Source organism: Pipistrellus kuhlii, unplaced genomic scaffold (assembly GCF_014108245.1).
Source record: "Pipistrellus kuhlii isolate mPipKuh1 unplaced genomic scaffold, mPipKuh1.p scaffold_m20_p_47, whole genome shotgun sequence".
NCBI lineage: Eukaryota > Metazoa > Chordata > Mammalia > Chiroptera > Vespertilionidae > Pipistrellus > Pipistrellus kuhlii.
Genome location: NW_023425548.1, coordinates 900,020 through 927,832, shown reverse-complemented (window position 1 = coordinate 927,832; position 27,813 = coordinate 900,020). Strand labels below are relative to the sequence as shown.

Here is a 27,813-nt window from a genome sequence, read left to right as displayed (position 1 = left end):
GGTGCTGATGAGTATGGGGAAATGGCTACTAGTACACTACTAATTTAAGAAGTGTAACCTTTGTGCATAGTTTTCTGGGAATATCTAACCATTCTTTTTAGAAATGTCTGTCCTTCAATCCAGCAACTCCAAGGGGTTTATTGCAAATTAGGTATTTGCATAACATACACAGTGATAATATATGACTGTGAAATATACTTATCAATATGTGATGAATGGTCAATCTTAACTCAGAAATGGAAATTAAACAAATCTGTACTATGAAATTAGCCAAGAACAAGTATGCTACTTAGAGCAGGTGAGCTACTATGGCAGCACCTCTGCTTCTTAGGGCAAGTGGCACCTCCCTTCTGAAATCAATGTGGGCGCTTTTGTTGACAGACTACATAGGTAGAGTGACTCTTCCAAAAAAAGACTATAAACAGTGGATAGACACTTATTTTAAAAAATTTTAATGCACTAGTAACCTAGCCAGAAAATGAATCCTCAAAGACCAAATATTGAGGTAAAACAAGAATCACAGAAATTAGCAAAGAAATAAATTAAACTCTCCGAAAATTTGTAAAAATCTACTGACCTTGAACTCTATCATTTTCAGAGCCTTAGTAGGAATGGACAATAGAAGACAAAGTTTAAGTCTTCTCCTCAAAGTGGAGATTAACCAGAGGTGTCTTGTATGACAGTGGGACCCTGAAGGACTCCATGCTCAGGTTGGTTTAACAAAAATAAATCCCTCCCCACCTCCACCAACAGCAAAGAAAATTGCTTGTCATCTTGTCATAAAACATGGTGCTGGATAGAAAAGCAAAAAATAGATACCTTCCCTGAGAACTCATAAAATCAATATAGTCCTAATGTGTAAGAAACTTGAATTTACACAACATAGGTGAACCAACGAACACTTCGATCTAAGAACTTAGGTCAAAGAAGTCCTGGTGTGGTATTGCCTCATGCTCCTGAATTGACAAATAAACATAGTCTCTGAAAGAACCCACCTTCAAGTCCGTTCTCAGAAAGTTCAAAGAATATTCCAAAGAAGATGAACTCACATACGGTAAAATCAATATACATGCATGTGGGCCCATGTATCTCAATGATAAACACAGTGAATGAGGCACAGAGAGGAGCCAGCAGATGCAGAGTAGAACCAGACAGCTGATATTCTAAGCTACTTAGGTACACACAGAAATGAATGTTGGCTGACACTAAAATGAGCAGCTACTGAAATGTCAAAAAGGCAGTTTAGAAAAGGATGAAAATGCAAATAAATTAAAACTCAATAGGTGATACAGGTGAAGGAATAGAATATTGAACTAAAAAAATTGAAATTAGAAGAGAAAATAAAGAGACAGATCAAAAACACAAAAAATAGTTTCATTGATCATGTCACATTTCTTAATTAAGACTAATTACAGTCATGCTGAGTCATGTTAGAAACTTCTTTAAAATCAAGAATTCTGCGTGGAGCACATTGTGAACACAGTAATTTTTCTTCCCCTATCCTATGTAAAGCATTTAAAATATGTAAGCATACAAATCATAACCATCATGATTACAAGGTCTTTATCAGAATCAGTTCTTATGCTATGACTTAAGCAATGATTCAGTTTTCTTTTACTCTAAGTGAAGATGACAGATTATTAATTGAAAGATGTATTTCTAAAACATTACATAATTTTGTTAAAAATTGCTGGGTACACTATTATTTTCAACTGCATACGTAGTCTAAAACTTTCCACTTTCATGCCAAGTAGCTAAGGCAGTCAGAGAAAGTCTCTTGTGCAAAGGCCTTAAAGTACTTGATACATAACTCAGTGATTCAGTCCCTACACTATCTATACTTAACACATGCAAGAAAGAAACTTATTTTTAACATCTCAAAGTAATAGTCTACTAGATTCAAATCATTTCCTTATCAAACCTAATTTCTGTATTACTGGTATGAACTGGACAGGCGCTCAAACCCTTTGATTGTAAGCAGCAATAACACTGTAGCATTATTTAGCATAGGATAGCTCTTTCCAGGAGCAATGGCAACACAAACAAAATCCATACCTTCATCTCTGCTCGGTAACTGCTCAGAAACAGAGCCCGAGGAATCTTTCCTGATCACAGATCTTTTGGCTTTTCCTTGCCCGGTGCGACTTCTTTGCCGTACCATAAATCCACCGATACCTATCCCCAAAGAAATTGTATAACCTCATAAATAATTAATTTACCCCTATACATCCAGAGTAAATAGGGTGAAATTGCTTAGTCTTACATAATGAAGCATTGTACAGATTCAACATGGGCTAATTTAAATAATTAATGTCATTTTAATGCAGAACTAAAACATTTTGGAAATAAGCAAATAAAAAGGTTAAAGCCTTATCACTAACAAACCAAACCAGGACATTCGAGAACAGCAAGACTGCACCTTTCCTCTTCTACACAATGCCAGAGTAAATATTCTTTATGTAAAACTCACATATTATCACTTACTAGTAAACAGTCTCTTAGCTGAGGGAGAAGAGACAATACTACACTAGATGATGCAAACAAAATCCAAATGATTTCAGGGGTACTGTGTCCAGTCACTCCTCAGTAAGACCCTTAGACACCAAGACACACACGGCTCTAAAGGTAAAGGCATGGAATCTGGAGCCAGATTCTGAAATTCTAGTCACTTATTTAAACTTTTCAGACTGCTCCCTGGTAAAATGGTAATAATGTGCAGTGCCTCCTCATACATATAAGGATGAAATAAATTAACAGATATAAAGTGCTTGGAATAGTGCCCAACACACAGTCAATGCTTTTGTCATGTGACCTACAAGTCTAAAGCATATTTTGTGACCTAATGGGCCACTCAGAGGGAGGGATAACTTCCATGTGAGGCAGAGAGAGAAAAAACAGTTACATCTTTTTAAAAGTGTACTTATAAGCCTCACCTAAGGCCCAGTGCATGAATTAGTGCACGGATGGGGTCCGTCTGGCAAGGGTAGCTATGGCAGGCCGGGGACAGGGGATGTGGGAGGTTGGCCAGCCCAGAAAGAAGCGCAGGAGGGCTCCAGGGCATGTCCGCCTGTCTCGCTCAGTCCCCATCAGGCAGTCCCCAGAAGCAAGCTAACTTACAGGTAGGAGTGTCTGCCTCTGGTGGTCAGTGCACAAGCAGTTGAGTGGCCTTAGCATATCATTAGCATATCACACTTCAATTTGTTGATTGGATGACGGGACACTTAGCATATTAGGATTTTATTGTTAGGATTTTATTAGGGTAAGAGAACCCCCCCCCCCTCCCACCACCACCCCATTCTATTTTTCTTAACGTAACTGAGCTTTGGATCAGAGCATGCAGCATGGCTCACACCTGGTCTGTATGGTTTTCGCTTCCTCTTTCTGACACCCTCTGTTCCTTCCACACTCTTGGCTTCACCATCCATGGCTTCCCGTTCAGGACTAGATTCTGACTTTCCATCACAGTCCATAAGTTCTCCTTCTGGAAAAAAGTAAGTATACAATGAAAATTGGGGAAACCTACCAAATACATGATTCCTATGTAACAGGAAACACAAAGCAAAGTGGCTGCCAAGCCCTGCTCCATGCATCCCAGGAAATGAAAATTGTAGGAGAGTGAAGAAGTCCCAAGCTGGCCATAGAACTCATGCAACTTAAGGCACTATGTCAGAAAACACAAACAGTCTCCACCACACTCCTCACACATGCTGAGCACTCCTGCACGTGGCCTTTGTCTGCATGCTCTACCTCAGATAATCCAGTGGCTCACTCACTCAACCCTCCAAACTCTGTGCTCAAACTGCTCTCCGTTCACCTGATCCTGCACCCCTACTTCTACTTACTCTATTTTTTCCATAGCAGTTGCCAAACACAGTATAATTAACTTATTTATTATTATATATTTCAACAGTCTTTCCTCCTAACATTAAAGTGTAAGTTCCACAAGAGGAGAATTTTATCTGTTCTGTTCATTGGCATGACTTCCGACATCTGGCACACAGGGGGCTTTCAATTAAGTATGTTCAGTGACGAGATGTTGTAGAACAAAAATAATTACTTTATTTCTCAGTGAAAAAGACATTACCACCCTAAAAATAAGCCAGCCTGTAGTCATCTGCTTCAAAAATAAGCAAAAATATAACTCATATTGAATTTACTACTACTAAAATTATATTGTCATCTCAAGAATTCAGCTGAGAAAATCTTTTTAAAATATTTTTTTACTTACTTCAGAAAAGAACAGGTGAGGGAGAGAGAGAAACATCAACGATGAGAGAAAATCACTGACCAGCTGCCTTGCCTCCTGCACACCCCCTACTAGGAATTGAGCCAGAAACCCGGGCATGTGCCCTGAACTGGAATTGAACTGTGAACTACTGGTTCCGATGCTCAACCACCGAGCCATGCCAGCTGGGCGAAAAATCTTGACATTAGATCTGGAAAATGTTTATAAATGTATACTTAAAGATTAAGAATGTGGTGTTTCCATTTCTAGAATAGGATGCATGATCACATTTTGCTTTAACGTAACCATGGTGCCCAAGCTTACAGCCTCAAGGAGGTTTATGCTGCCCTCTGAATTTTCCCACCCGGGATCCTCCACACACGATGCTGGGGAAGTCCTGAAGCTCTGTGCTAAGGACACATGAAAAGGGCGGGAACCTGGCATAGGCCGGTCCAGTCAGACCACCCAGTTGAAAAGATCAGGTGTCATATCCAGGATTTTCTGACTCAGTGGGATTTACCTTTAAGTATTTGGCTATTTTATCTACTTTAATTCTTGCAAACATACTGCACAAAAAATAAATTATTATTACCTCGACTGTCATCCAATTCTCCATCCCGTGAATGCTCAGACTGGATGTCTGGGGGGGTCTGCAGGACGGCCACGCTGTTCTGATTTATAATCTTCAATTTCAACTTTGGTTTTGAACGCTTTCTTCTTGGAGCTGTAGCTATGAGACTCTGTAACTGAGTCAACCCTGATTCAGTCAAGCACACACCATCCTGGGTGTAGGTCTTGGGTGGATCTAAAATTGTAATATCCAAGGATACAAATTAAAACTCTGTCTTTAATTCTGATTGATAAGTTAATTCAAGATACAAAATATGATCCTATCCGGTTTGGCTTAGTGGACAGTTTTGGCCTGCGGACCGAAGGGTCCTAGGTTTGATTCTGGTCAAGGGCACATACCTCGGTTATAGGCTCCTCCCTGGCCCAGGCCCTGGTTGGGGCTGGTGCAGGAGGCAACCAATCGATGTGTCTCTCTCACATAGATGTTTCTCTCTTTCCCCCTCTGTCCCACTGTCCCTGAAAATCAATGTAAAAAATATCCTCGGGTGAGGATTAACAACAACAACAACAACAAAAAAGGTGGATACAAAGTACCCAATGTTACTTCTACAGAGCAATTATTTTCTAAATGCAGTTATAATTAGCTAAGAGTACTTAATTAAAAGTGAGAGTTACTGCCGTGGCCAGTTTGTTCAGTGGTTAGAGCACATGTGTCAAACACAAGGCCCGCGGGCCAAATCCGTCCCGCCAGGCCCTGCAATGTGGCCCGCACCGCGCTGTCATCACTGCACTCCGCTGCGTTTCCATCACAATGGCAGTTTATGACTGTTCAGTAAACCATTCGGCCCATGATTTAGGCTGGATTTTAGATTTTGGCCCCTTCTCTGATTGAGTTCGACACCCCTAGGTTAGAGCATCAGCCTCCAGACCAAAGGGTCATGGGCATGAAGGTCAATCCCCAGCCCGTCAGGGCTTGAACAGGAGGCAACCAATTGACGTGTCTCTCTCACTCAATATTTCCCCCCACCCCTCACCTCCCTTCCACTCTAAAAATCAATGGAAAAAATATCCTCATTCCCTGAGGTTTAATAAAAAATAAAAAACTTCAAGTTATAGCAGAAAAGTTTTTCATAAATATATATTTCTTTATTGATTTCAGAGAGGAAGGGAGAGGGAGAGAGAGATAGGAACATCGATGAGAAGGAATCATTGATTGGCTGCTTCCTGCATGCCTCCTACTGGGCACCAAAACTACAACCCAAGCATGTGACTTTGACCGGAATTGAACCTGAGACCATTTAGTCCCCAGGCTAATGCCTCTACATGTGAGTCTTTTCCTGGGAAATCCGTCCGACTAAAAGATGAGGACCAATTTATACAAGAGAAACAAGAACACTGCAGAAGCCCATCTGGAAAGCAAATTATCAATATAATCACTTACAGGGAGAGATAGAAATAAGGAGAAACCCTGCAATATTTTTTAAACATACTAAATTGCCGTTCATTACGACAATTTCTGAACTGTCCAAATATTTTTGTACTGATGATAGCAAATGAAAGTACACAAAAGAATGAGAACTTCATAAGTTATTAATCACCATCTAGGCTAATCTAGTACAGAAAAAAAAATAGCAATAGATTGAGTTAATGCTGAAGAAAGTTAACTAGGTCTTATTTTCTGCTGATAACTAAGCAGGTAATATATCAATGAAAACAACAAATATGGACTTAATATTATTTCATTGCCAACTGCGAATATTTATAGGAATACTGTCCCACTAAAGCTAATAAGATGAGCATCTATGTATCAATTATAGAAATGATTATTGCCTGGCCGTGGTGACTTAGTGGTTGAGCATTGACTTATGAACCATGAGTTCATGGTTCAATTTCCGGTCAGGGCACATGCCCAGGTTGTGAGCTCCATCCACAATAGGGGGCAGGCAGGAGGCAGCTAATTAATGATTCTCTCTCATCATTGATGTTTCTATCTCTCTTTCCCTCTAACTTCTTCTCTGAAATCAATGAAAATATATTTTAAAAAATAAAATAAATAAATGATTAGCAACATTAGGGAATTTAGACTAGCACCCAAATGATTCATGTATATGTGGAAAGTCAGTTAAATCAATAATTATGCATTTACATCTTTTTGTAAACAACAGCCAAATAAAGCACTTAGACCTTACCTAGCTCCTTCACTTTTGTGACGATCTGTGCTACAAGTGAGGAGTCACAGCAGTCTGAGGAAGGCACTGAAGTGAGAGGAAAAAAAGTCATGAGATTTTCTTTTTGGAAAAGGTGAAATATATTCAAAGATTAAAAATACTAAAATTTCTATTTCTGTAACCATTTTACTAAAATAAATGCATAAAAACTAAGTAGTGTTTAAAAGTTGTCTTTAAAATAAGCAGTTGAGTCCTGGCTGGATTGTCCAGTGGTTAGAGCATCGGCCTACACACTGAAGGGTCACTGGTTCAATTTCTGTCAAGGGCATGTACCTGGGTCTCAGGTTCACTCCCCGGCCCCTACTGGGCATGTTTGGAAGGCAATAGCTTGATGTGTCTCCCTCACATCAATGTTTTTCCCTCTCCTCCCTCTGTTCCTCCCTTCAACTTCTCTGTCTCTGAAAAACAATGTAAAAAATATCCTCTGGTGAGGATTAACAAAAAATTAAAATTAAAATTAATGAAATAAGCAGGTGAAGAAAATGCACACATAGGAAGAAAAAACTGGTAAAGATAAAAGAACCAAGGTACTGGGATTTCTACAAACTGCCAACAACAACAGGGTTATATGCTTTAAAAGCAAAATTACATTTATAGCTAAAATATATACTTATTTTACTTTATGGAAGCAAATTGTTTTAATATATTAAGTTGGGATGATAAGAATTACTTACAATAAAAGTAACTTAATTTTCATAAAATATTTGTTAAAATATAGTTTCGCAAAAAGAAAACAGAATTAGTGTCAACCACTCACTGGTTCTGAACAGCAAAGCACAGGGTTGTAGCCGAGCAGACTTGCTGTCTAAACCATTCTCTTACCATTTGATGTCAGCATATAGGGTCTGCACATGCTACAGTCAAAACCAGTGTCTGCCACATTTTCCACTTCCTCTTCAGTATTTAAGTTTTGACAAATTGCATGCATCCATCTAAAAAGACCATATTTGTACACTTTAAAAAAGGATATATATTAAGAATGGTTTTCTTTTAAAAATAGGAGTTGATAGACTCCACACTTCAAATCCCGAATCCTCAAATGCTCCCCCTGTCTAAACCAAAGTTACCCTTTCCTCCTAACCTTGCCTACTGACCCACAAACATTTTCAAAGCTGAGAAAAAGGACAGAAAAAGGAATGAAATCAAGTTCTAGGAAGGGATAACGGTTTGATGGTCAAACCCTAAATATCTGGGAAGTTCGATGGGGCAGGTTAAGTGCATGGGAATTCAGAGACTGCAAACCGTAGAGTGAGTGAGTGAGTGAGTGAGTGAGTGAGTGAGTGAGTTTCACGTGGGGCACATACCGTGGGACATACAGAGCTCATGCAAATGAAGCAGATAGTAATGGGGAAATAAAAGGAGCTGTCTTGCCTTGTAACAAGGAATTGTGGGCAGAGTCCTGAGAATCCTGCAGGGCTGATAAAACACTACTATCACATGTAGAGTTAACTGCTCACAGAGCACAGAGTGTACCATTAAAACCAAGACAACAGTCTTGATTTTGAAGCTGCACACAGTCCACATAGGGAGAGCACATAGATGCTTAGTGTCTAGAGCCTTCAGAAAAAGTGGCTTAAGGAACACAGAATGTGTGAGGTCCTTTGTAAAATCTAACATTCAGAAACTCTCCGAGAAAAATGCATGTATGCAGGCAATAATTTGGCTGCATCTATTTTCAAGGGATTCACCAACCCTCAAAAAGCCCTACTAGTAACTTAAGATCTTTAGTCTGGAACTGAGAAAACAAAACTGGAAACTTCTATGGGTTTCTAGCTTATTAAAAATCTGGAAAGCAAAGGTGTTGTTTCTTAAATTTAAAAAAGTTATTTTCTAATTTCCTTCTACTACATTTATGAGAAAACCACCAGCACCATACCTATCACATTGTCTGCACTGCAGAATGAGGTCTTCCTCCCGGTAGTTTCGGTAGCAGATGGGGCAGGAAGACAGGCTTGCACAGGGGGCACACTGCGTGTAGTTGTTCTGCCACTCACATCTCAGACCCGCAGACGTGGCTCCACAGTGTCGGCACCAAACACACCTGAAAGCCAATTCCACCACAAGTCCAATTTTACTTATTCAGTTACTGTGATTCAAGAAGCTACACACGAACAGAGTAGATGGAAATTATTCCATGTGTATTTGAAAAATCTGATTAGTGACAGCTATCGTGGTAAACATGTATTAAGCAACCAAGCAGAGATGGCTGATTTTTAAAGCTCAAGTAGTGTAAACCTAGAGTACCATTTACACTTCCAGCCGCCTTTGGGCACCGTCTGCAAGGGAGGGTCCAGGCAGTAGGTGTGGTAACTGATGTCACAGTCATCGCACAGCAGGAGTCTCCCTGGGTCCGTGGCCTTCCCGCAGGCCTCACACACGGTGCACTCAAGGCACCGCCAACCTTTGCTGAGAACCACTTTAGTGATCTGGAAAAGAAATAGTTGGCACGTGGTTTATACATAACATACACAATGCACAGGACCGAATACGCCATGTAATGAACATGGTGCTTATGGACTTAAAAGCAGAAAGAGGCAAACTGACATTTACTGAGTACCAACAGTGGCCCGACATGGAGGTGGACACCTTGAAATACTTTGAGGAGCTCCCCGACTGGACAGAATAAAGGAAAGCAGTAAATATTTTAATATCTTACTGCTTTTTTGCATCCATGTAACTACCCTGTGCAGTGGCTTTTATGTCCATTTTACAGATGTGACTGGTTATTATGGAAATCAAGTAAACGGTCCCCTTATTGTTAATACAAGAGGCCCTAAGCCAAAACCGGTTTGGCTCAGTGGATAGAGGATCGACCTGCGGACTGAAAGGTCCCAGGTTCGATTCCGGTCAAGGGCATGTACCTAGGTTGCAGGCATATCCCCAGTAGGGGGTGTGCAGGAGGCAGCTGATTGATGTTTCTCTCTCATCGATTTTTCTATCCCTCTCCCTTCCTCTCTGAAAAAAAATTAATAAAATATATATTTTTAAAAATACTAGAGGCCCAGTGCATGAAATTCATGTGGGAGTAGAAGGGGGGAGCCCTCAGTCCGCCCTGTATCCTCTCTAATCTGGGACCCCTCAGGGGATGTCGGACTGCCTCTTGCAATCGGGAACTGCTGGCTCCTAACCACCTCTGCCTGCCTGCCTGATTGCCCCTAACTGCTCCCCTACCAGCCTAATTGCCCCTAACCATCTCTGCCTCACCAAGAACCTACGATTCCGTCCTCTGGCTGATCACAGGCACTTGGGACCCCAGGCTTCCATCCCTCTGGCCAGCTTCTCCCGAGCCAGCTGCAGCTGCAGGGGACTGTGGGTGGGTGGATTCGCCCAGGCCGCAGGTGCAACTATAGGCACCCAGGGCCTCGGGGCAGGCAGCTTGTCCCTCTCCCGGGATGCAGCCGCTGGCACCCGGAACCACGAGGTGGGCGGCTTGTCCCTCTCCCAGACCACAGGTGCAGGCATAGCTGCTGGCACTTGGGACCGCAGGAGGACAGCTGTCCCCCCTCCCAGGTTGCAGCCTGGCTAGACTCCATTCCTCTTGCACAAACTCATTTGTGCTTGGCTGGTCCCGATTCCTCTCTCCCCAGTGTTGAGCGTCTGAGTATGATGATGTGAGAGTGTGATGAGCATTTGCATATTAGCTCTTTATTATATAGGAAAGGATTTAAAATGTATCAACATAGTTTCTACTCTAACATTTCATGAATTCATGCTTCTGAAACTTGTATACATTGCAAAGTCACTTGTAGTATTAGTCAATATAAAAATGCAAAAGAAAAAAAAAGAAGAAAAAAAAAGTAAAACATGAGTTCCCAAGAACATTTTATGATCTTAAAGGACTAAGACTTTTGAAGTTCCCATTCACTCCTCTTTTTATTCTCTCAGGTAACTTTGAGAATCTCTAGAAAAGTTTTTTAATCCCTATACTTCTGAAAGACTCCTCAAAGCAGTCACACCATATAATAGTAAGAATTTAGAATCAACTTAAAGCCTATAGTCTATTGGCAAAAAAAATAATCACAAAGGGCCAGTGTTATTATAACGAAATAGCAAGCAATCAAGACAACAAAACTCAGAGCACGAGGAATAAGAAAGTCTAAAGCTACTTAAGAGAAAAATAAGTAAATAAAGGAACAACTATCAAAATGGCAGCAGACTTGCCGAACTGGAGTGGTTCAGTGGTTGAAAGTCCATCTGTGAACTAGGAGGTCACGGTTTGATTCAATCGGGGCACATGCCAATCACATGCTTGATCCCCAGTAAAGGGTGTGCAGGAGACAGCCAATCGATGATTCTCTCTCATCGCTGATGTTCCTCTCTCTCTCTCCTTTTCCCTTCCTCTCTCTGAAATCAATAAATAACCATATTTTTTTTACTGGCATCAAACTTTATTTAAGCAGCCAGAGTTGGAAACTTTCATTCTATGGGAAAATAGTTTACAAGGTACAATTCTTACCCAAGTAAACTAGTAATCAAGTGTGAAAGTAAAATACCTTCCAGCATCCAAGGACTCAAAATTCAGCTCCCAAATAACCCACCTAATGAAATTGCTTAAAGGTACAAGAAACAAAATGAGTGTGTGTGCCAAGAAAAGGGAAGGTCTGGCTCCAGAAAGCAATGGCCCCCATGAAGGAAAGCGTAAGGAAGATGGCTGAACAAGGCCTAGATTGGAACACTCTTCCCAGAAAAGCAGGTACCTGCCAAAACAATCGGCTCTGATCTAGCTTCTATAGCTGGCAAAAACTAAGGGCAACACAAGCTGATGGGGAATCATGAATTTATGCATTTTCTTCTTCTAGTAAAAACTCCATGAAAACAAAAGTAAGTCCCGGTATGCTCTTCAGATGTTCAGTGAACACTTACGGAGTCATAGCCAACACTGTCTATTAACTAAATGCAGTTTCTCCCTCCCTTGGCAGCACCCTGGAAAAATGTCTACAGGCATTCGGGGATGCGGGAAGAAGGCAAGGAGTGTATTTTAAAAGCTAAGTTAGCATTCATTTCATTCATAGCAGAAAGTCACAGAATCTGAGTCAGATAAAGCAGCAGCACCAGCATTCAATGTATGGCTACAGAGTTCATTCACTAAGACCTGCAGATCAGAAGTGTCCCCCATGGCCATACAGCTCCATGAAAAAAAAAAAAAAAGAAGAAGTGTCCCCCGTGGAGAACAGGATTCAGTAGAGGAGCTGGAGCAAGAGGGGATGGGTCACTCATTACGGGTCACTGTGGGGCTTTTAAAGCCATTTGATACTTTGAAGCATGTGTATTCATTACTTTTTTAAAAATATATATTTTATTGATTTTTTTACAGAGAGGAAAGGAGAGGGACAGATAGCTAGAAACATCAATGAGAGAGAAACATCGACCAGCTGCCTCCTGCACACCCCCACCGGGGATGTGCCCGCAACCAAGGTACATGCTCTTGACCGGAATCGAACCTGGGACCTTTCAGTCCACAGACCGACACTCTATCCACTGAGCCAAACCGGTTCCGGCTGTATTCATTACTTTGATTAGTCTACCAATTCATGTAAATTGATCTTACATGATCGTATTTACCAAATGGAGGAAAGAACCCTGGATAGGGAGAGCAGGGTGGCTTAGAGCAGTGGCCAGCAAACTTCTGTAAAGGGTCAGACAGTGGATATTCTAGACTTTATGGGGAACGTGGCCTGCTGAACTCCACAACTGTGTCATTGCAGCGAGAAGCCAACTACAGATAGGTGTAAGCAAGAGCATGTCTGCATTCCAACGGGAACTTCATTTACAGAAGCGGTTGGGGGGCCAGATTTGGTGCCATGGTTTACCAATCCCTGGTGCAGAAGAAAGACAAAGTGGAAGATAGACCCAAGGTACTTAGTGGTAGAAAAAAGGTTTTTATATTGTATCTTTACTCCTAAGTTCTCCTCTTTCACAAACAACTATACTGTGGTCCTTTACAGCCGAACTCTCAAATTACTCAGTTTATAGTCACTCTCCTGCACACTCAATCTGATTGCCATGCCCATCACTGCTGAAAATGCTCAAGCCAGTTAAGATCTCCTGACTCCCAAATGTAGTTGACATGTTAGTGTGTACTGGACCTCTCTGCAGTATTTCAACATATGAACAGCCCCCTATCCCCGAAATCCCTTCCAGGGCTCTCCTACTGGTCTAGTCTTCGTTTCTAAAAGCTCTTTCAGGTATGACATCAGGCAGGGTGCCCACCATGTCTAACGGCATGATGAGTATGTTTTATAGTCTATAATGCATATCTGCTTCAACTACACTAAGGTAACTGGGATAAGACCTTGCTCCCATCATAAAATACAGAAAACTGGACAAAATGTCTGAAGCACTCATTTTCAGACATTGGACAAGAAGCAGTCCAGGCCTGTAGCTTCTGAGGGGAGTGGGACAAGTGAGGTGAGTCCTATGATATTCTGCCTGTAGACATTTTCTTAGGGGGCTGCCAAGGGAGGAAGAAACCCAGCAGAGTATGATGGTCTCACCAAGCTTAGCACACATGATGGCGCTCAGGGAGGCTGAGGCAACTGCAGGACAGAGGACTGGAAAGAAAGGATCAATCTACACAGCATTTCCCTGAGGCCTTTCACTAAAGCCATCTATGAAGCCAAACAGAGCCCCATAACCAGGGCAACGGCTCCTGGGAATGTGTAAGTTGAACAACATCAGAGCCCACACAATGTTGGAAAACATGTGGAACTTAACTAGTCAGAGTGGTGAATGGGGGGAGGAGGAGAGGGAGGGTGATGGTGGTCAGGAATGACCGAGTGGCAAAGAAGAATGAACTAGCACTACCACGGCCATCGCCAAGTGTCATTTGGGGAACCCTAGTGGGTCTGGGAGTCAGAGCTATTTTCATAATTATACTAAGACTTTGTCTTTTCCATGTTAATCCACTCAGTGATGCTTCTAGAAGCTGCATGATGGACACAACAGCATTACAATGGCACCATCCAAGCTGTGCCTGTATAATTTTGTGTTTTAAAAAATTCTCAGTTAATTTCTAAAATAAAATATTCAAGTTATTATCCTCATAAACAAAAACTCTATGGTAATTTTTAAGAGTGTTAATGGTTCTAAAACCAAAATGTTTAAGAATGCACACTTCATTATGAAGGTTCTCTAGAATGACACCAGAAAACTTAAAAAGAAGCTTCAAAAGTTTTAAATTTATGCACAAATAACTGCCACAACAAAAACTAAATACAATTTAAAGAAACAAAATCCAGACTCCCTACAATATACTATTTTAATTCTCAATGTCCACATTCAATCAAAAATTGCTATATGCTCTAAAAGCAGGAGAACATCTACCAATGAGCAGAACTATTAGTTAATACAGTGAGAAGTGCCAGGTAAATATATACAAACACTTGAAGACAAAAATTTTAACTACAAAATAATAAACTATAAAATGGAGCTGAGATTAAAGAATATAATTTTCTGAAAAATTTACTGGATGGGCTTTAAATTTCCTAAATTTACTGGATGGGCTTTAAACTTCCTAACAACGCTGAGTTTTGGGAAATGTAATAGAAACTATACAAACTAAAGCACAGAGAAAACTGGGGGAAAACCAACAGTGTCAGTAATCTGGGGAAATGTTATGCAATTTCACACACACACCTGAAATTCTAGAAACAGGAGAAGGAAACATAAAAAAATTTTGAAGAAAATGGATAAGAATGATCCAAACTGATTAAAAATATCAACTGATCCAAGAAGCCTAACAAACACATTCTGTATATGGTTAGGGTTGAGAAGAAAGAATGTGGGGAGAGACTAAAACTATTCTAGATGCTTTCAACTTTTATAATAAACAGAATGCATCAACTAAACTTATGCCTTAAAAATAACAGTATAAAGCACATTTTAAAATAAAAATTACTTTTTCAAGACAATAGCAGGATAATCATTACAATTCAAAGACAATAGATTTATAGATCAATTTCTTCAGGTTAACATTTGAAAGGCAATATTGAAAGTATATATTGGTCCATACGTACAATTATCCTGACAACAACTGATTAATTATAAGAATTGGAAGCGGTATACTATACAAATCAAATCAAATGTAACTGCATTTTTTTGTTATGTCATTTAAATGTAAGCATATTTACCTTAATACTGACACAGTATGGATGGTAGCACTGCCCACACTGAGAACAGGCCAGTAATCTTCCCTCTGCTCCTTGGCCAAAACTGCCACAAACTACGCACATATCCTGAAATTAAGTACACATGAACATAAGAATGTAATAAAATTTTATAATTTTATAGTATAATTCTTAGCTAGCACAGCTCTAGAGTTAGATATCAGATGACTTCGGTGCACATGAGATAAAGCAGAAGAGGGCAAGGAGGATTCAGAAGTGGAAAATGGAAATAGCTAAATTCAAACCTGATGCAAAGTGAACTTGTCACTACTAGAAAACAGCACAACCGTATTGTGCATGGAGTTTTCTTCTTCATCCTTATTCGATGAAATATCAGCAGCAGACACCTAGAAAAAGCAAGAAAGATAAAATATCATGACCAAGTAGTATTTATCCCAGGAATACAAGGTAGCTTTAGCACACAAAAATCCAATTGATGTAATTCAGCATATCAGCAAATAAGCCTCAGGATTATTTGTAAAATGCAGAAAAGGCATTTGAAGAATCCAACATCCACTTCCAATAAAATAAAATAAAAATCAACAAATTATGTATAGATAGTAGCTTCCTCAAACTGATTTAGGATGTCTATTAAGAAAACTATATGTTATGATGAAAGATTAAAACTCCCCAAGATAAAAAAAAAAAAAGATTGCCTGATTTCATCCCAACTATTCAACACTATACTAAAGGTAATAATAAAGAAAAATGTAATAAAGAAAAAAAATGAAATGACATAAAACTTTATTGGCAGACATAATTGTGTATGCCCAAAATCTACAAATGAAATCTACAAAAATGCAACTAGAAGCAATAAGGGAGTTTTTGTTAAGGTTGTAGGACACAAAATCAATATGCAAAAACAAATATTGTCTCCAGATAGTAACAACCACAATATGAAATTGAGACAACACTACGTTTTACATTAGCATAAAAAATATGGAAGACTTCATATGAATCTGAGAAATGGTGTGAGACCTATATTTTAAAAACTAAATAATAGCACTGAAGAGAAATTCAAGACCTAAAAAACGGAGAGATACACAAAGTATATGGTTAAAAGGTAAAAAGCTCAATATGGTTAAAATGACAATTTCCTTACACTGATCTGTTCTTTGAATGCAAACCCAACCAAGATCCCACCAGACTTATTTGTATAAATTGACAAGCTAATTCTATAATTCATACAAAAATATGAAGGATTTAGAATAGTCAAAACAACTTTGAAAAAGTAGAATATTGGAAGACTAATGGAGTCTAATTTCAAGAGTATTATAAAGTAGAAGTAATCAAAACAGCCTATTGGATTGCCTAAAGATAGAGAAAATTTAGAGATTCCAAAATTAGATTCACAAATATACAGATAACTAATTTTTAAGAATGATACAAAGGCGATTCAGAAAATGGTACTAAAACAACTGATATTCAGTATGCCAAAAAGTAAACTTTGATCCATACCACATGAGCCATAAAAATCAACTCAAATTGGATCACAGAACTAAATGCAAAATCTAATATCACCAAACTGCTGTAGGAGCCCTAACCAGCTTGGCTCAGTGGCTAGAGCGTTAGCCTATGGACTAAAGGTTCCAGGTTCGATTCCGGTCAAGGGCATGTACCTTGGTTGCAGGCACACTCCCAATAGGGGGTGTGCAAGAGGCAGCTGATCCATGTTTCTCTCTCATAGATGTTTCTAACTCTCTATCCCTCTCCTTTCCTCTCTAAAAAAATCAATAGAACATGTATATTTTTTAAAAAACTGTTATAAGAAAATACTGAATACATTTCTAATTTGGGTCATACTACTATTTCTCAGACACCAAAAGCACAATTGACAAAGAAAATATATTGGACTTCATCAAAATTAAAGCATCTCGTCTTTACAAGACATAGTTATGAAAAGAAATGAATTTGCCTAGTAATACAGGACTAGACCTATGTTTCTTTACTCCTTTAATAGTAAAATTAAACAATCCCACTTGACTCCTAAACTTAAAATGACAATTAGAATTTGAAAAACAGGATTTTAGGAAATAGTTACTGCAGGAAATATTACCAGCTAAATAGTTGTTGTTGTTTTCAAGATACATTTAATTAAAGCCTCATCAAGTGTCAACAAATATTTATCAATCTTAAAATGTCAAAGTAGTCATAAAATCCTTCACATTTTAGTGTCTGCACAAACCTGCAACATCTCTCATTTCTTCTGTAAGCCTTTTTATATAACACTGAGACCAGCTAAAACCAAAACTTAAAATGCCAACAGAATTTTTTCAAGTAAACAAGAATATGACAGGAGTTTGCCCTTTTTTAAATAAAGAAAATACCCATTTGGATTTGGGAGGAGGATTAGCATAGAAAGAACAGTATCAAAAAAGAAGGCAAGAAAAAAGGAGGAGGATTAGAAAGTAGAAAGCCTGACCAGAAGTGTTTAAGCAAAAACATAGTAAAATGACAATGTTAGCCCATTTATGTGACTCTGTCTACATAATTGCTATCCAGAAGGTCACCATCACCAGTCGATGTGTTAAGGATGACAGCTAACGGAGAGGAGGAGAGCCTTACCCCAGGTAGCACAACTGTCCCCATTCCACTTTTCAATTTGGACCTGCCTCTGCCGCCACGGCCCGACAGGCCTGCACCGCGAGGTCTCCGCTTTCCTGGGAACCCCGACCCGCGGCCCTACACAACAGACAAGGAAACGTCAGATTCCGCTCAAGCCCCAAAGCGTTTAAAAAACTAAGTGGGAGGCAAAACATCTCATTAAATATTACACATACAGTTGCTTCTTTCTTTTATTTTGATCAGATAAATATTGAGATATCAGGGTTATATTTGTATCTTTTAATATGTATTCTGCAACTTAAAAACATAAAGCGCTTACAACCTCAAACTTCAGGTCTGTCAGTTACAAATGCCCTATATCCGCAAACCCTGGCCTTGTTTTTCCATTGCCTCACCCTGCGTTCCAGATGGCTAGAACACCCACAGCCCTCCCAAGTATCTCTGGGTGCCACACTTGTAATCCATGCACAGGGAGTACAAGGAGCGACTCTGGCTGCCTGGTCTCTCAGTAAACTTAGTAAGAGCTAACCTGTTTGCAAGACTTACTAGGACTCTCGTAGCATGTTTTACTCTCAACAATCTTACAAGATCAGTCCTATTTTATTATCCCCATTTAAGAGATACAGTGTACTGAGGAATGAAAAGTGAACTAACTTATCAAAAGCCACAGACCTAGCAAGTCTGGTTCTTAACCACTATTCTGAACTGCCACACTGCATGAAAGCTATCAATAATTTTTGCTAGTACACAATAATATTTCTTCTAGCCATTAAAATCATCATCTTCCCTTACTATTCAATAGTTGTCTGTATGGACTGAACATGAGTGCCTTATTCTTCTATAGCAGTGGTCGGCAAACTCATTAGTCAACAGAGCCAAATGTCAACAGTACAACGATTGAAATTTCTTCTGACAGCCAACTTTTTAAAACTTAAACTTCTTCTAACGCCACTTCTTCAAAACAGATTCGCCCAGGCTGTGGTATTTTGTGGAAGAGCAACACTCAAGGGGCCAAAGAGCCACATGTGGCTCAAGAGACGCAGTTTGCCAACCACGGTACTATAGTATTTAGAGTACAGTTTAGTTATAGATAGGAAAATGGTGGAAGTATAAAAAGCTTACTTTGAATCATCTGGATAATAATTACTTAAAACGGAAAAAATTTATCTGAATTTTTACCCAATCCAAGAAAAAATTCTATGGGAAAACACGTTCAATTCCCAGATAATTTAACAAATAAATATTAGGATTATTTGTTGTGGTTTTCTTTTTCTTGTTTATACTCAGACTTATATCCTACTATCTCAAAAACCTGAAAATTACATATCCTTGTATATATTTAAAATTATACCTGGCTGGTGTTGCTCAGTTGTAGATCATCCTATGAACCAGGAGATCACGGTTTAATTCCCGATCAGGCACATGCCTGGTTTGCAGGCTCAATCCCCAGTAGGAGGCGTACAGGAGGCAGCCAATCAATGATTATCTCTCATCACTAATGTTTCTCTCCCCCTCTCTCTTCCTCTCTCTGAAGTCAATAAAAAAATATTTTTAAAAATATTAAAATATTCAAGAAAACCCTTTGCTATTTTTTCCCTAACAAGTTAAACAGTATTTATGTTCAACCGATCTCACTAATCACAGTTTGAAATGCTGCACTCATTACCAATTTAGCAGAAGTTTCCAAGTCAATAATTAATGATTATATTGTGAGCGTAAGACACATACATATGAACAAAAAGGGAGGAAGAATCTTCCTTTAGTTTTAATAAATCCTTCCATTTTTCAAACTGCCCCTCCTTGTCCTCTGAAACTTGCTGTCCTCCAAGCTTCTTTGAACAAGGGGTAGTAGGGCTGACTTGGATAGTTTCTTCTCGTTCTTTTGTCAATAGGTATGCAACAATTTTTAAAACTTAAGCCAAATTTTAAATGAAGACTATAATAATCTCACAATTTATTTTTCCCCAACATCCAAGGTGAAAATTGGTGGTACTTGCTTCAAAATTGTCAAACAAGTCATCTTTTATACTCTTAAATATTTATACTTTCAACACCTTGCATGATATCAGTTAAAAAAAAATAATTCGTCCAATGCTGATAGAAAATTACAAAGTGAAATTTACAATTCCTTTGAAATCCTTGGTTCATCTAAAATTAAACATCCTTATTCCAGAATTACATCAAATGTAGAAGATAAAAGAAAACTGTGTTCTCTAGTCACTAAAATAGTTGAACTTTTCAGATGATTAACAGTTTTCAAGTTAATTTTTTACCCTTCAAAATGCATCAGACTTAACTTACTTTAAGAACTAGGGAGTCACCCAATGACATGGAAAAGGCCCTATAATTTTGAGGTTAACACAGCCAATGAAATCTGCAGTGACCCTGGTATTTCTTCTCCACTATTACATTAACAATTTTGTATGCAACAAAATTTTATGATATCACAAAAAATGACCAATAACCAATTAATTCATAGCCTCTATGACAAGGATTTTACCCATACTGCTAATTACAACATAAAAGGAAGAAACCATGGAAAAGGGTATTAAAAATTTACACTTAAAATGACAGGTGCAAAATTACAATTTAATTTCCTCCTAATTCATATTTTTAAGTGCAAGCATGTTGTCTCTTCATTATTAAAGTTTTTAGTTTGTCTCTTCATTATTAAAGTGGCTCTGAAAGCTAAACTAGTTAGAAAAGAAAGGCTCCATTCTGAAGTTCTACTCAGATAAAACCAGAAAGAAATGATACATGAATGTAAATGCAATTTTATTTACCACTTTGATGCTCCAAATGGCACTGCCAGGAAGCTGCCTGGGTTTAAAAATTTCCCGACCTTCTGAAATGTCTGGGGACCAGGAAGGTGGGCTCACTGTATTATGGGTACTCCAAGCCCCCTAGGATATGGCAGGTGAGAAAATAGATGTGTAAAACTCAGCAACATAAAAGGTCAAAGCCAGCAACTAAGGAATTTTAGAACAGCAAAAACAAATGCAGACGTGTGGAAATTTAGGACAAATTGCTTCAAGTTAGGGAAAATAAGCTTATCTCTTACAGTGACTTTATTTCTTAAATGTTTGCAGCTACAAATTGCATTAAATATTTTATTCTGGTTGAAACATCAGCACAATGAAACATTAAAAATTAAGGCTTATATGAAATCAACACTGACTTATGCATCAATTATAACACCATCTATAAATAAAAGGCAAACAAACTCTAAAATTAGAATTATAAGAAACTATTTGGGGATTACTTTCTTCTAACAACAATCAATTACTCCACTGGAAAGGAGAATAGATTACCATAAAGAATGTCATGTAACCCACTGCTATAACAACCCAACCAGTAGGCAAAAAATATAATCAGAAAATGCAATAAAAAAAATTATCAATAAATAGACACGTTCACTTTAAATTGTGGAAACTTAGTTTGTAACCTTCAGATGCAAATACCATTATAATCCTAGCATCTAATTACCCTTCCTTCAATGACCATTTATTGTGAGTTTTGGTTTTTAGTTAAGAGACTATTATACTTAGATTACATCCCAGGGATTAAGTTGAAAACTGAAAACGTTAAAGCAATTGTCCTAAATTTGCAAATTAAAATGCCTAAAGTATCTGATTATTTATATATACAAGAAATAATAACTTATTAGAATACTTACAATAAAACTAAGACATTTTACTACCAAATAACTATATTCAGCAATAATCTGAACTAATCTCATGAAAACACTAAACAACATGAAGAAAAATGTTTACTCCACAAAGATAACATTTTAAAGGAAAACACAAAATAAATGTCAAACAATAAAGAGCCTATTTTGAGTTGGGTAATACAACAAAGCTTAAATTTAAGACAACACATTACTTACCAGGTTTCTAACATATTTTCAAACTAACACATAGTAGCCTATTAATCACATAAAAATACCATTGGGAATTTAATCAACCAAAAAGAAGATTTTTGGAGCAGATAGTTAATGGGAAAACAGTATTTAAGGAAAAACCACAGAGGGAGACTGTTTGCACTTTTAATCAATCAGCCTACCTCCACTCAAGCTCAGCTAACCCTACACTGACCTCACTTTCCCGTTTTCAGATCAATTTCATGCAGACCTGTCTTCTTTCCTACTGGGCTCGGGGCTCTGGTGACCCGCGGTCACTGAAAGCCCTTTCTCTATGCTTATTTCACTCAAGCCCAACATCCATGGGTTCCCAGCGAGCGGTCCCCTGTGAATGGTTCCCTGCTGTCGCTGCCAAACTTCGACCTTCCTCAGTCTCACAAGTTCTTCCTCCCTTTCCCTCCAAAGCCCTGCCTTTCCCAAGGCTGGAGCTGGACAACCTTCCTCCCCACGTCTTAACCGAAAGGTCTTGTTGACAATGAGGGCTGGAAACCCGTTGGATTTGTTGTCTCACAAGTTCACATGTTCTGAGAGCACCAAGTTGGTATGATTTCCAGCTTCCCTCCTAGCATTCCATTTTCTCACACAAAATGTCTTAAGTTTACCATGTCTAAACTCTCTCCCTTCACCAGTCCCCTCTCAGACTCTAACCAACCCTTTAGAAATGGCTTGGAAGTCCTGAAATAACATTATTTTCCCTACTCACTCTCCTGCTGCCTCCTCAATCCTCTCCCTCACCATTCCTTCAGTCCACAGCACTGGTAAATCCTCCTGTCTCCCCTCTGATCACTCTGCTTCTCCATCCCCCACTGCCTGCCCCAAACCCACCCCAAAAGGCCTCAACTTTTGTGGCCTCTTCTTTGCCTGCAATTCCTCAAGCCTTTATCCATGCAGCAGCCAGGAACTTTTCGAAAGTTCAAATTTGATCAAGCAAGTCGCTACTGAACCCTTCAACAGTTCTCAGTGCACTTCCAATCTGGCCTTGCCCACTGCCTCTCTCCAACTAGGCCGGTAGCGCTGTCCTGCTGCCCTTCAAACTTGCCTCGCTCTGCATCCGCAGAGCCTGCTAACTCAGAACAAGTCCAACTTTGGTCCTCAGGTATGGCCTTCATTTTGCTCGTCAGCAAGGCCCTTCCTCAGCACTCAAATGAACCATCATTTCCCTTATCACACCTTTGTATCTTCTCAGTGGTCACATTTGGGCTCATATACCGTATTGTTAAAAATTACTTAGTGGTAAACGGTAGAGGCCAGAGATATGTGAATTTGTTCTCAACAGTTCCACTGGTTTTTCTCTGAGGATATCTGGCCAATGTATATCGTAAATTCCTTTTGGTAGATCATTTAAGGTTATGTCAATAGGCAGCTCTTAAAACATATCATAAAAAGTCACACTCATTGTTATAGTACCCATCATAATTTAAAAGTTGCTCTTGATGCCAAAACTATCGTTCTAAAAAGCATTTATGTTTTCATAAAATATGGACAAAATGAAGGGTTCTATAGATCAAGAATGTTTGGATGTCATTTTAGGGATGATTGGAAAACCACCCAACTGCTATGAAGAATTTATATAATAAAAGCTTGGGTAATTACATTATGAATTTTAATAAGTATGTTATAAGACATTGGAAGACAAATGGTGTGCAATTTTATAGGAAAAGAAAAATTATGATATGCTTCAATATTTTGACAAAGGAGAAATTATCTAATATATTCCTTAGACCTTAAGACTGAAATTTAGCTGTAATTATTAACTTTAGTTATAAATTATCCTTCAGATCTCCGTTTTGTTCATAAAGAACAGACCAGAGGAAATTAGTACTCCCTGCCGACTGCAACATAGACGGCACTGTCATTGCACTTGAATTTACACTGAATTTACACTAACTGCACTTGCATTTACTTGTTGCCACTGGCATATAAAGCTTGATGAGAAGAGACCATGCTCTTTCTGTCCACTGATATGTTAAACATTGTTTAGCATTTACTGAACATCTACTTTTTTTCTTCTACTTATTATCTTTTTTTGCATACATAAATGCACCAATAAACACTGTAGTATGATATGAACCATACTAATTCACCCATTAATTATAGCCTAAAATCTTGAATTTCCTCATCTATAAAAAAAAATTAATCTTTCCAATGCTCTGTTACTCTTTACAACATATCTACAAAATGAATTTTTTTAAAAAGGGTTCAAAATGCAGACAGCAGGCAGCTTTCACCTGTAAAGAAAGCAAAATAGAACCAACTTGCTATTAAATCATATAGAAACTTCTAAAAAATACTACTTGGCAGAGATTGAATTGATTCCAACAATAATTATTGAATCCAAAATCTATTTAAAATTTTATTGATCTTTCTGCTTTGAGGCCAATTTTTCAGGTAAATTTATCAACCCAGTAAAGTTAAAGCTGCTACAAGGACTGTGGGGCAGGGAAATGGGGACAGCAATGGCAGTGGAGGATCAGCTACTCTGGGCCACTTTCTGTTAGAAGCCTAACCCTGTTGCTGGCTTTGAAATGTGATCAACATCATGATTAGAGCCTAATCTACTGAAATCAGTTTGAGGAGTGGCCACAGAGGGTTTGGTGTCTCCTGGGCAGACTTCACATCTCCAAGTCATAAAAGTCAACCTGGGGCTACCCTCTCCCAGCATGCTATGCAAAACCAAAACAAAACAGAACCAAGGAAGCATAAAAGGATGAGTCTGTCTTAGAGAAAATGAAAATGAAGAAGAGTAGAAAACTAATAAGAAAAACAGAAAACTTAAGTATTTATAATGTCTTTTGGGTACATACATTCAGTCATATACATTACAGCCCCAAAAGCAAACACCTCAAAGCACTCTTTTTCACGTAAGTGTCATATACAAAACAGATGTCGACATCAAACCGAACAAGAAATTTAGTCCTGATTTGACGCATACCATAAAAGCATAGAAACAGAATGTGAATTTAGCTGGTGTTAACAAGTGGCTTTGTTTTGTTTTTATATGTTTTGATTTTGAGAAAGAAGGGAGAGATAGAAACACCAATGATGAGAGAGAATCACCATTGATTCTCCTGCCCTGACTGGGAATCAAACCAGCGACTCCTTGGTTCCTGGGCTGATGCTCAACCACTGAGTCACACCAACTGGGCACTAGCCATGGTCTTGGTAATGGCTTCAGAAATGTAACGATAGGCTTAAGGGCACTAAGAAGGAAAGTCTGATGCTTCTAATTTGTGTGTTGGTTGACACCCCAAAGAATTGAACATTTTTTAGGGTTAAAACTATATTTTAACTTCTCAATGTTTAGAGTAGTGCTTCTTGGACTTCAGTCAACATGGGGATCTTCATAAAATACACATTTCACTCAAGTTAAAGTGGCGTCTAAGAGTCTGCCAGGCAATATTGATGTTCCAGGTCTGAAGGTCACACTTTAAGAAGCAAGGGTTGAGTCTTCAATTTTCCTAGAAAACAGGCCTGGCCTGCAAGCCTTGAGTTTTTCCTATCGCCTACCCTGTTGGCCCATAGTACCCTGCGGTCTTCTCTACTCTAGCACACATCACACACAGTATAAAAGTCTGTTGCATCAGCCTATGGACAAGGAGATCATGGTTCGATTGCCGGTCAGGGCACATGATCACCAGTGTGAAACATGCAGGGGGCAGCCTATCAATGATTCTCTCTTATCATTAATGCTTCTGTCTCTCTCCCTCTCCCTTCCTCTCTGAAATAAAAAAATATATATATATAAATATTTATATTTATAAAAATAATATATATATATTTTTTTTTTTTTAAAGAATCCTACTACATACTTTATTTACTGAGAGCAGTGTTTGACTCGGTCAAGGCTCACAGTTCGTTTCATTTGCACATATTTGTACAAGTGATTATTAGTCAATCTGACTGGTTGTAGGACCACTGCTCCTGTGATTATTCTCAAGTCTCCATTTTCACAGAATAATAACTGTAGTAATCCACTATTCAAGAAAGAAAACAAGGCAGCATGACCATTTTCTGTGTATCAGGTGCTTTATGTGTGTTTTTGTTCAACTATAACAGAATCATATGGTATAGTTTTACAGATGAAACAACAAGACAGTTCACAAGGTGACTTGTTTAGTGTCACAGACAATAATGGAAGAATAAGGGTTTGCATCCAAGCAACTGCACTATGGAAATGTTCACGCTCATTTTTATATTAATCAGTCTTGCCTAGACCAGTCAGTCATAGTAAAAACCTATGTAAGTAATACAAATACTTCGTAGAAGTCACTTTCTAAAAAGACAGCATACTGCCCCTCAGCCACACCGTGTGCTTGGCCTGTTATCTTGAACATTTTACATATATTTTTTAATAGTGAAAGCATAGCAAAATCTTCTGTTATGTAAATTTCATCAGTAATTCTGGAACTGAAATTTTCACATTTATTAAAATGCTTTGCTGTGCATTGTGCATTAAGGTAGCCACTTGTCTTGAGGCTATGAAGCACTTCTAATGTAGTTAGTCTAAAACCAGAGCTACAACACTGAGCCTGAAAAGTGAATGGAAAATACCTCATTAATAATTTTTATGTAGATTAAAAGCTAAAATATATTGGGTTAAATAAAACATTACAGTTTACTTCACCTGCTTCTTTTTATTGAGACTACTCAAAAAATTGAAATTAGAACTAAAGCTTGAATATTTCTATTTCACAGCACAGGCTTACTGTTCCACTGTAACTCCAGAAAACATTTGATTCAATCAATAACTGTCAATCAATTTACAACTTATAGATTTTCTTGGTGTTTAATCAAAGAATTCATTTAATTTCTAAGTGAATTCTTGAAAAAGTTCATGTACTCTTAGGAAATATCTGACCACTATAAAACAGAACTTTAATTGGTGAAACACAATTCTCTCATTAGAATGTCATTCACTAAATGGTCAAGACCATAGAACTGATGACATTTAACAAAATAAGGAAATGACACTGATACTAATAATAAAATTTTAAAAATATGGTAGCCAAAGAATCTTGTTTATATCACAACTGATATGACAATCCATCTCATTTAATAGCCAGTCTCCACAGCCAAGAGTATGCAAAATAAGCACTAAATATAATTTTTTAAAAAATATATAACATAGGAATGCCTGATATTAAAGAAATTCATGTGATAGAATAATGGATTTCCAATATAAGGTTATACCCATTCCTGTTCATGTACACATGATCCCAATACCTAAGCAATGATTTAAAAAATTAAAGTGCTACCTTGTTCTATGTAAGACATCTCTGCACACGTTTGGCAGGTATTACAGAGCTAGAACTCGCAATGGAGGCTGTTTGCTGCCCAACCACAACCAATACAAGGGAGAGGTAAAAGATGGCCAACAAAACAGTCATGAGATTAGCAGCAAATTATGAAGCAGTAGTGAAATAAACAGGAGGCAATACACTACCAGACTTGGGGGTAAAAAGAGGACACTGGAGAAGCAAAAGCAATATGGGGAAAAGGCTACATAATTACTATATAACTATTAAAAAAATAAAAAGGACAAGAAAACAAGAGAAGACTAAGGAGCAAAAAACTGGTTTGAGAATAAAAATCCCTCTTAATTTATAACTGCAACGTGCCGTATTTACAGAATATATATCTAGACTTTATTTAGAGGAGACTAATTCTCACATTAAAATAAAATACCATTTTATTTTGCTACTGATTTATAATTCCAAAAAAGATGACCAAGATACTATTCCTATAAAAAGTCAAAATTTTGATCAAGTCATGAGACTTGAAAATTCAAATTATCATTTTGACTGAACACTTTTGCACTATTTGATATTTGGCCATTTTATAAAAACTTAAGAAAGTAGGAATTTTGTAGAATAAATCAATCTTAGATATGATGGCTTCACCTTGCATGTAGTTTCGCTTAAGTGTCACTAAAAAGAACTGGTACTTACCCTCGAGGGAGAGCCCCCATTACCTAAAACAATTTCAGAAGGAGCTCCCTTCACTTCCTAAAGATCAATACAATTCTAAGATTTTTCCATGAATCCATTAATGTAAGTGCTAAGTTGAAATGTCAGCTGCACTATACCCAAAACTTTAATGTTTCTTTTAAAGGGCTCTATTATAATGGCAAACTAGAAGTTT

At 38.2% G+C, this 27,813-nt stretch overlaps 1 protein-coding gene across 1 annotated transcript in view; it reads right to left on the bottom strand.

Annotated features, from left to right (window-relative positions):
• Positions 1-27,813, bottom strand: part of KMT2C (lysine methyltransferase 2C) — a 240,541-nt gene that overhangs the window by 69,322 nt on the left and 143,406 nt on the right. The window contains 11 exon segments of the mRNA XM_036412645.2: positions 2,056-2,175; positions 3,353-3,481; positions 4,818-5,030; positions 6,985-7,050; positions 7,846-7,955; positions 8,900-9,064; positions 9,268-9,449; positions 15,153-15,257; positions 15,434-15,535; positions 17,754-17,870; positions 20,537-20,656. Of these exon segments, the coding sequence (XP_036268538.1) occupies positions 2,056-2,175; positions 3,353-3,481; positions 4,818-5,030; positions 6,985-7,050; positions 7,846-7,955; positions 8,900-9,064; positions 9,268-9,449; positions 15,153-15,257; positions 15,434-15,535; positions 17,754-17,870; positions 20,537-20,656 (1,429 nt within the window).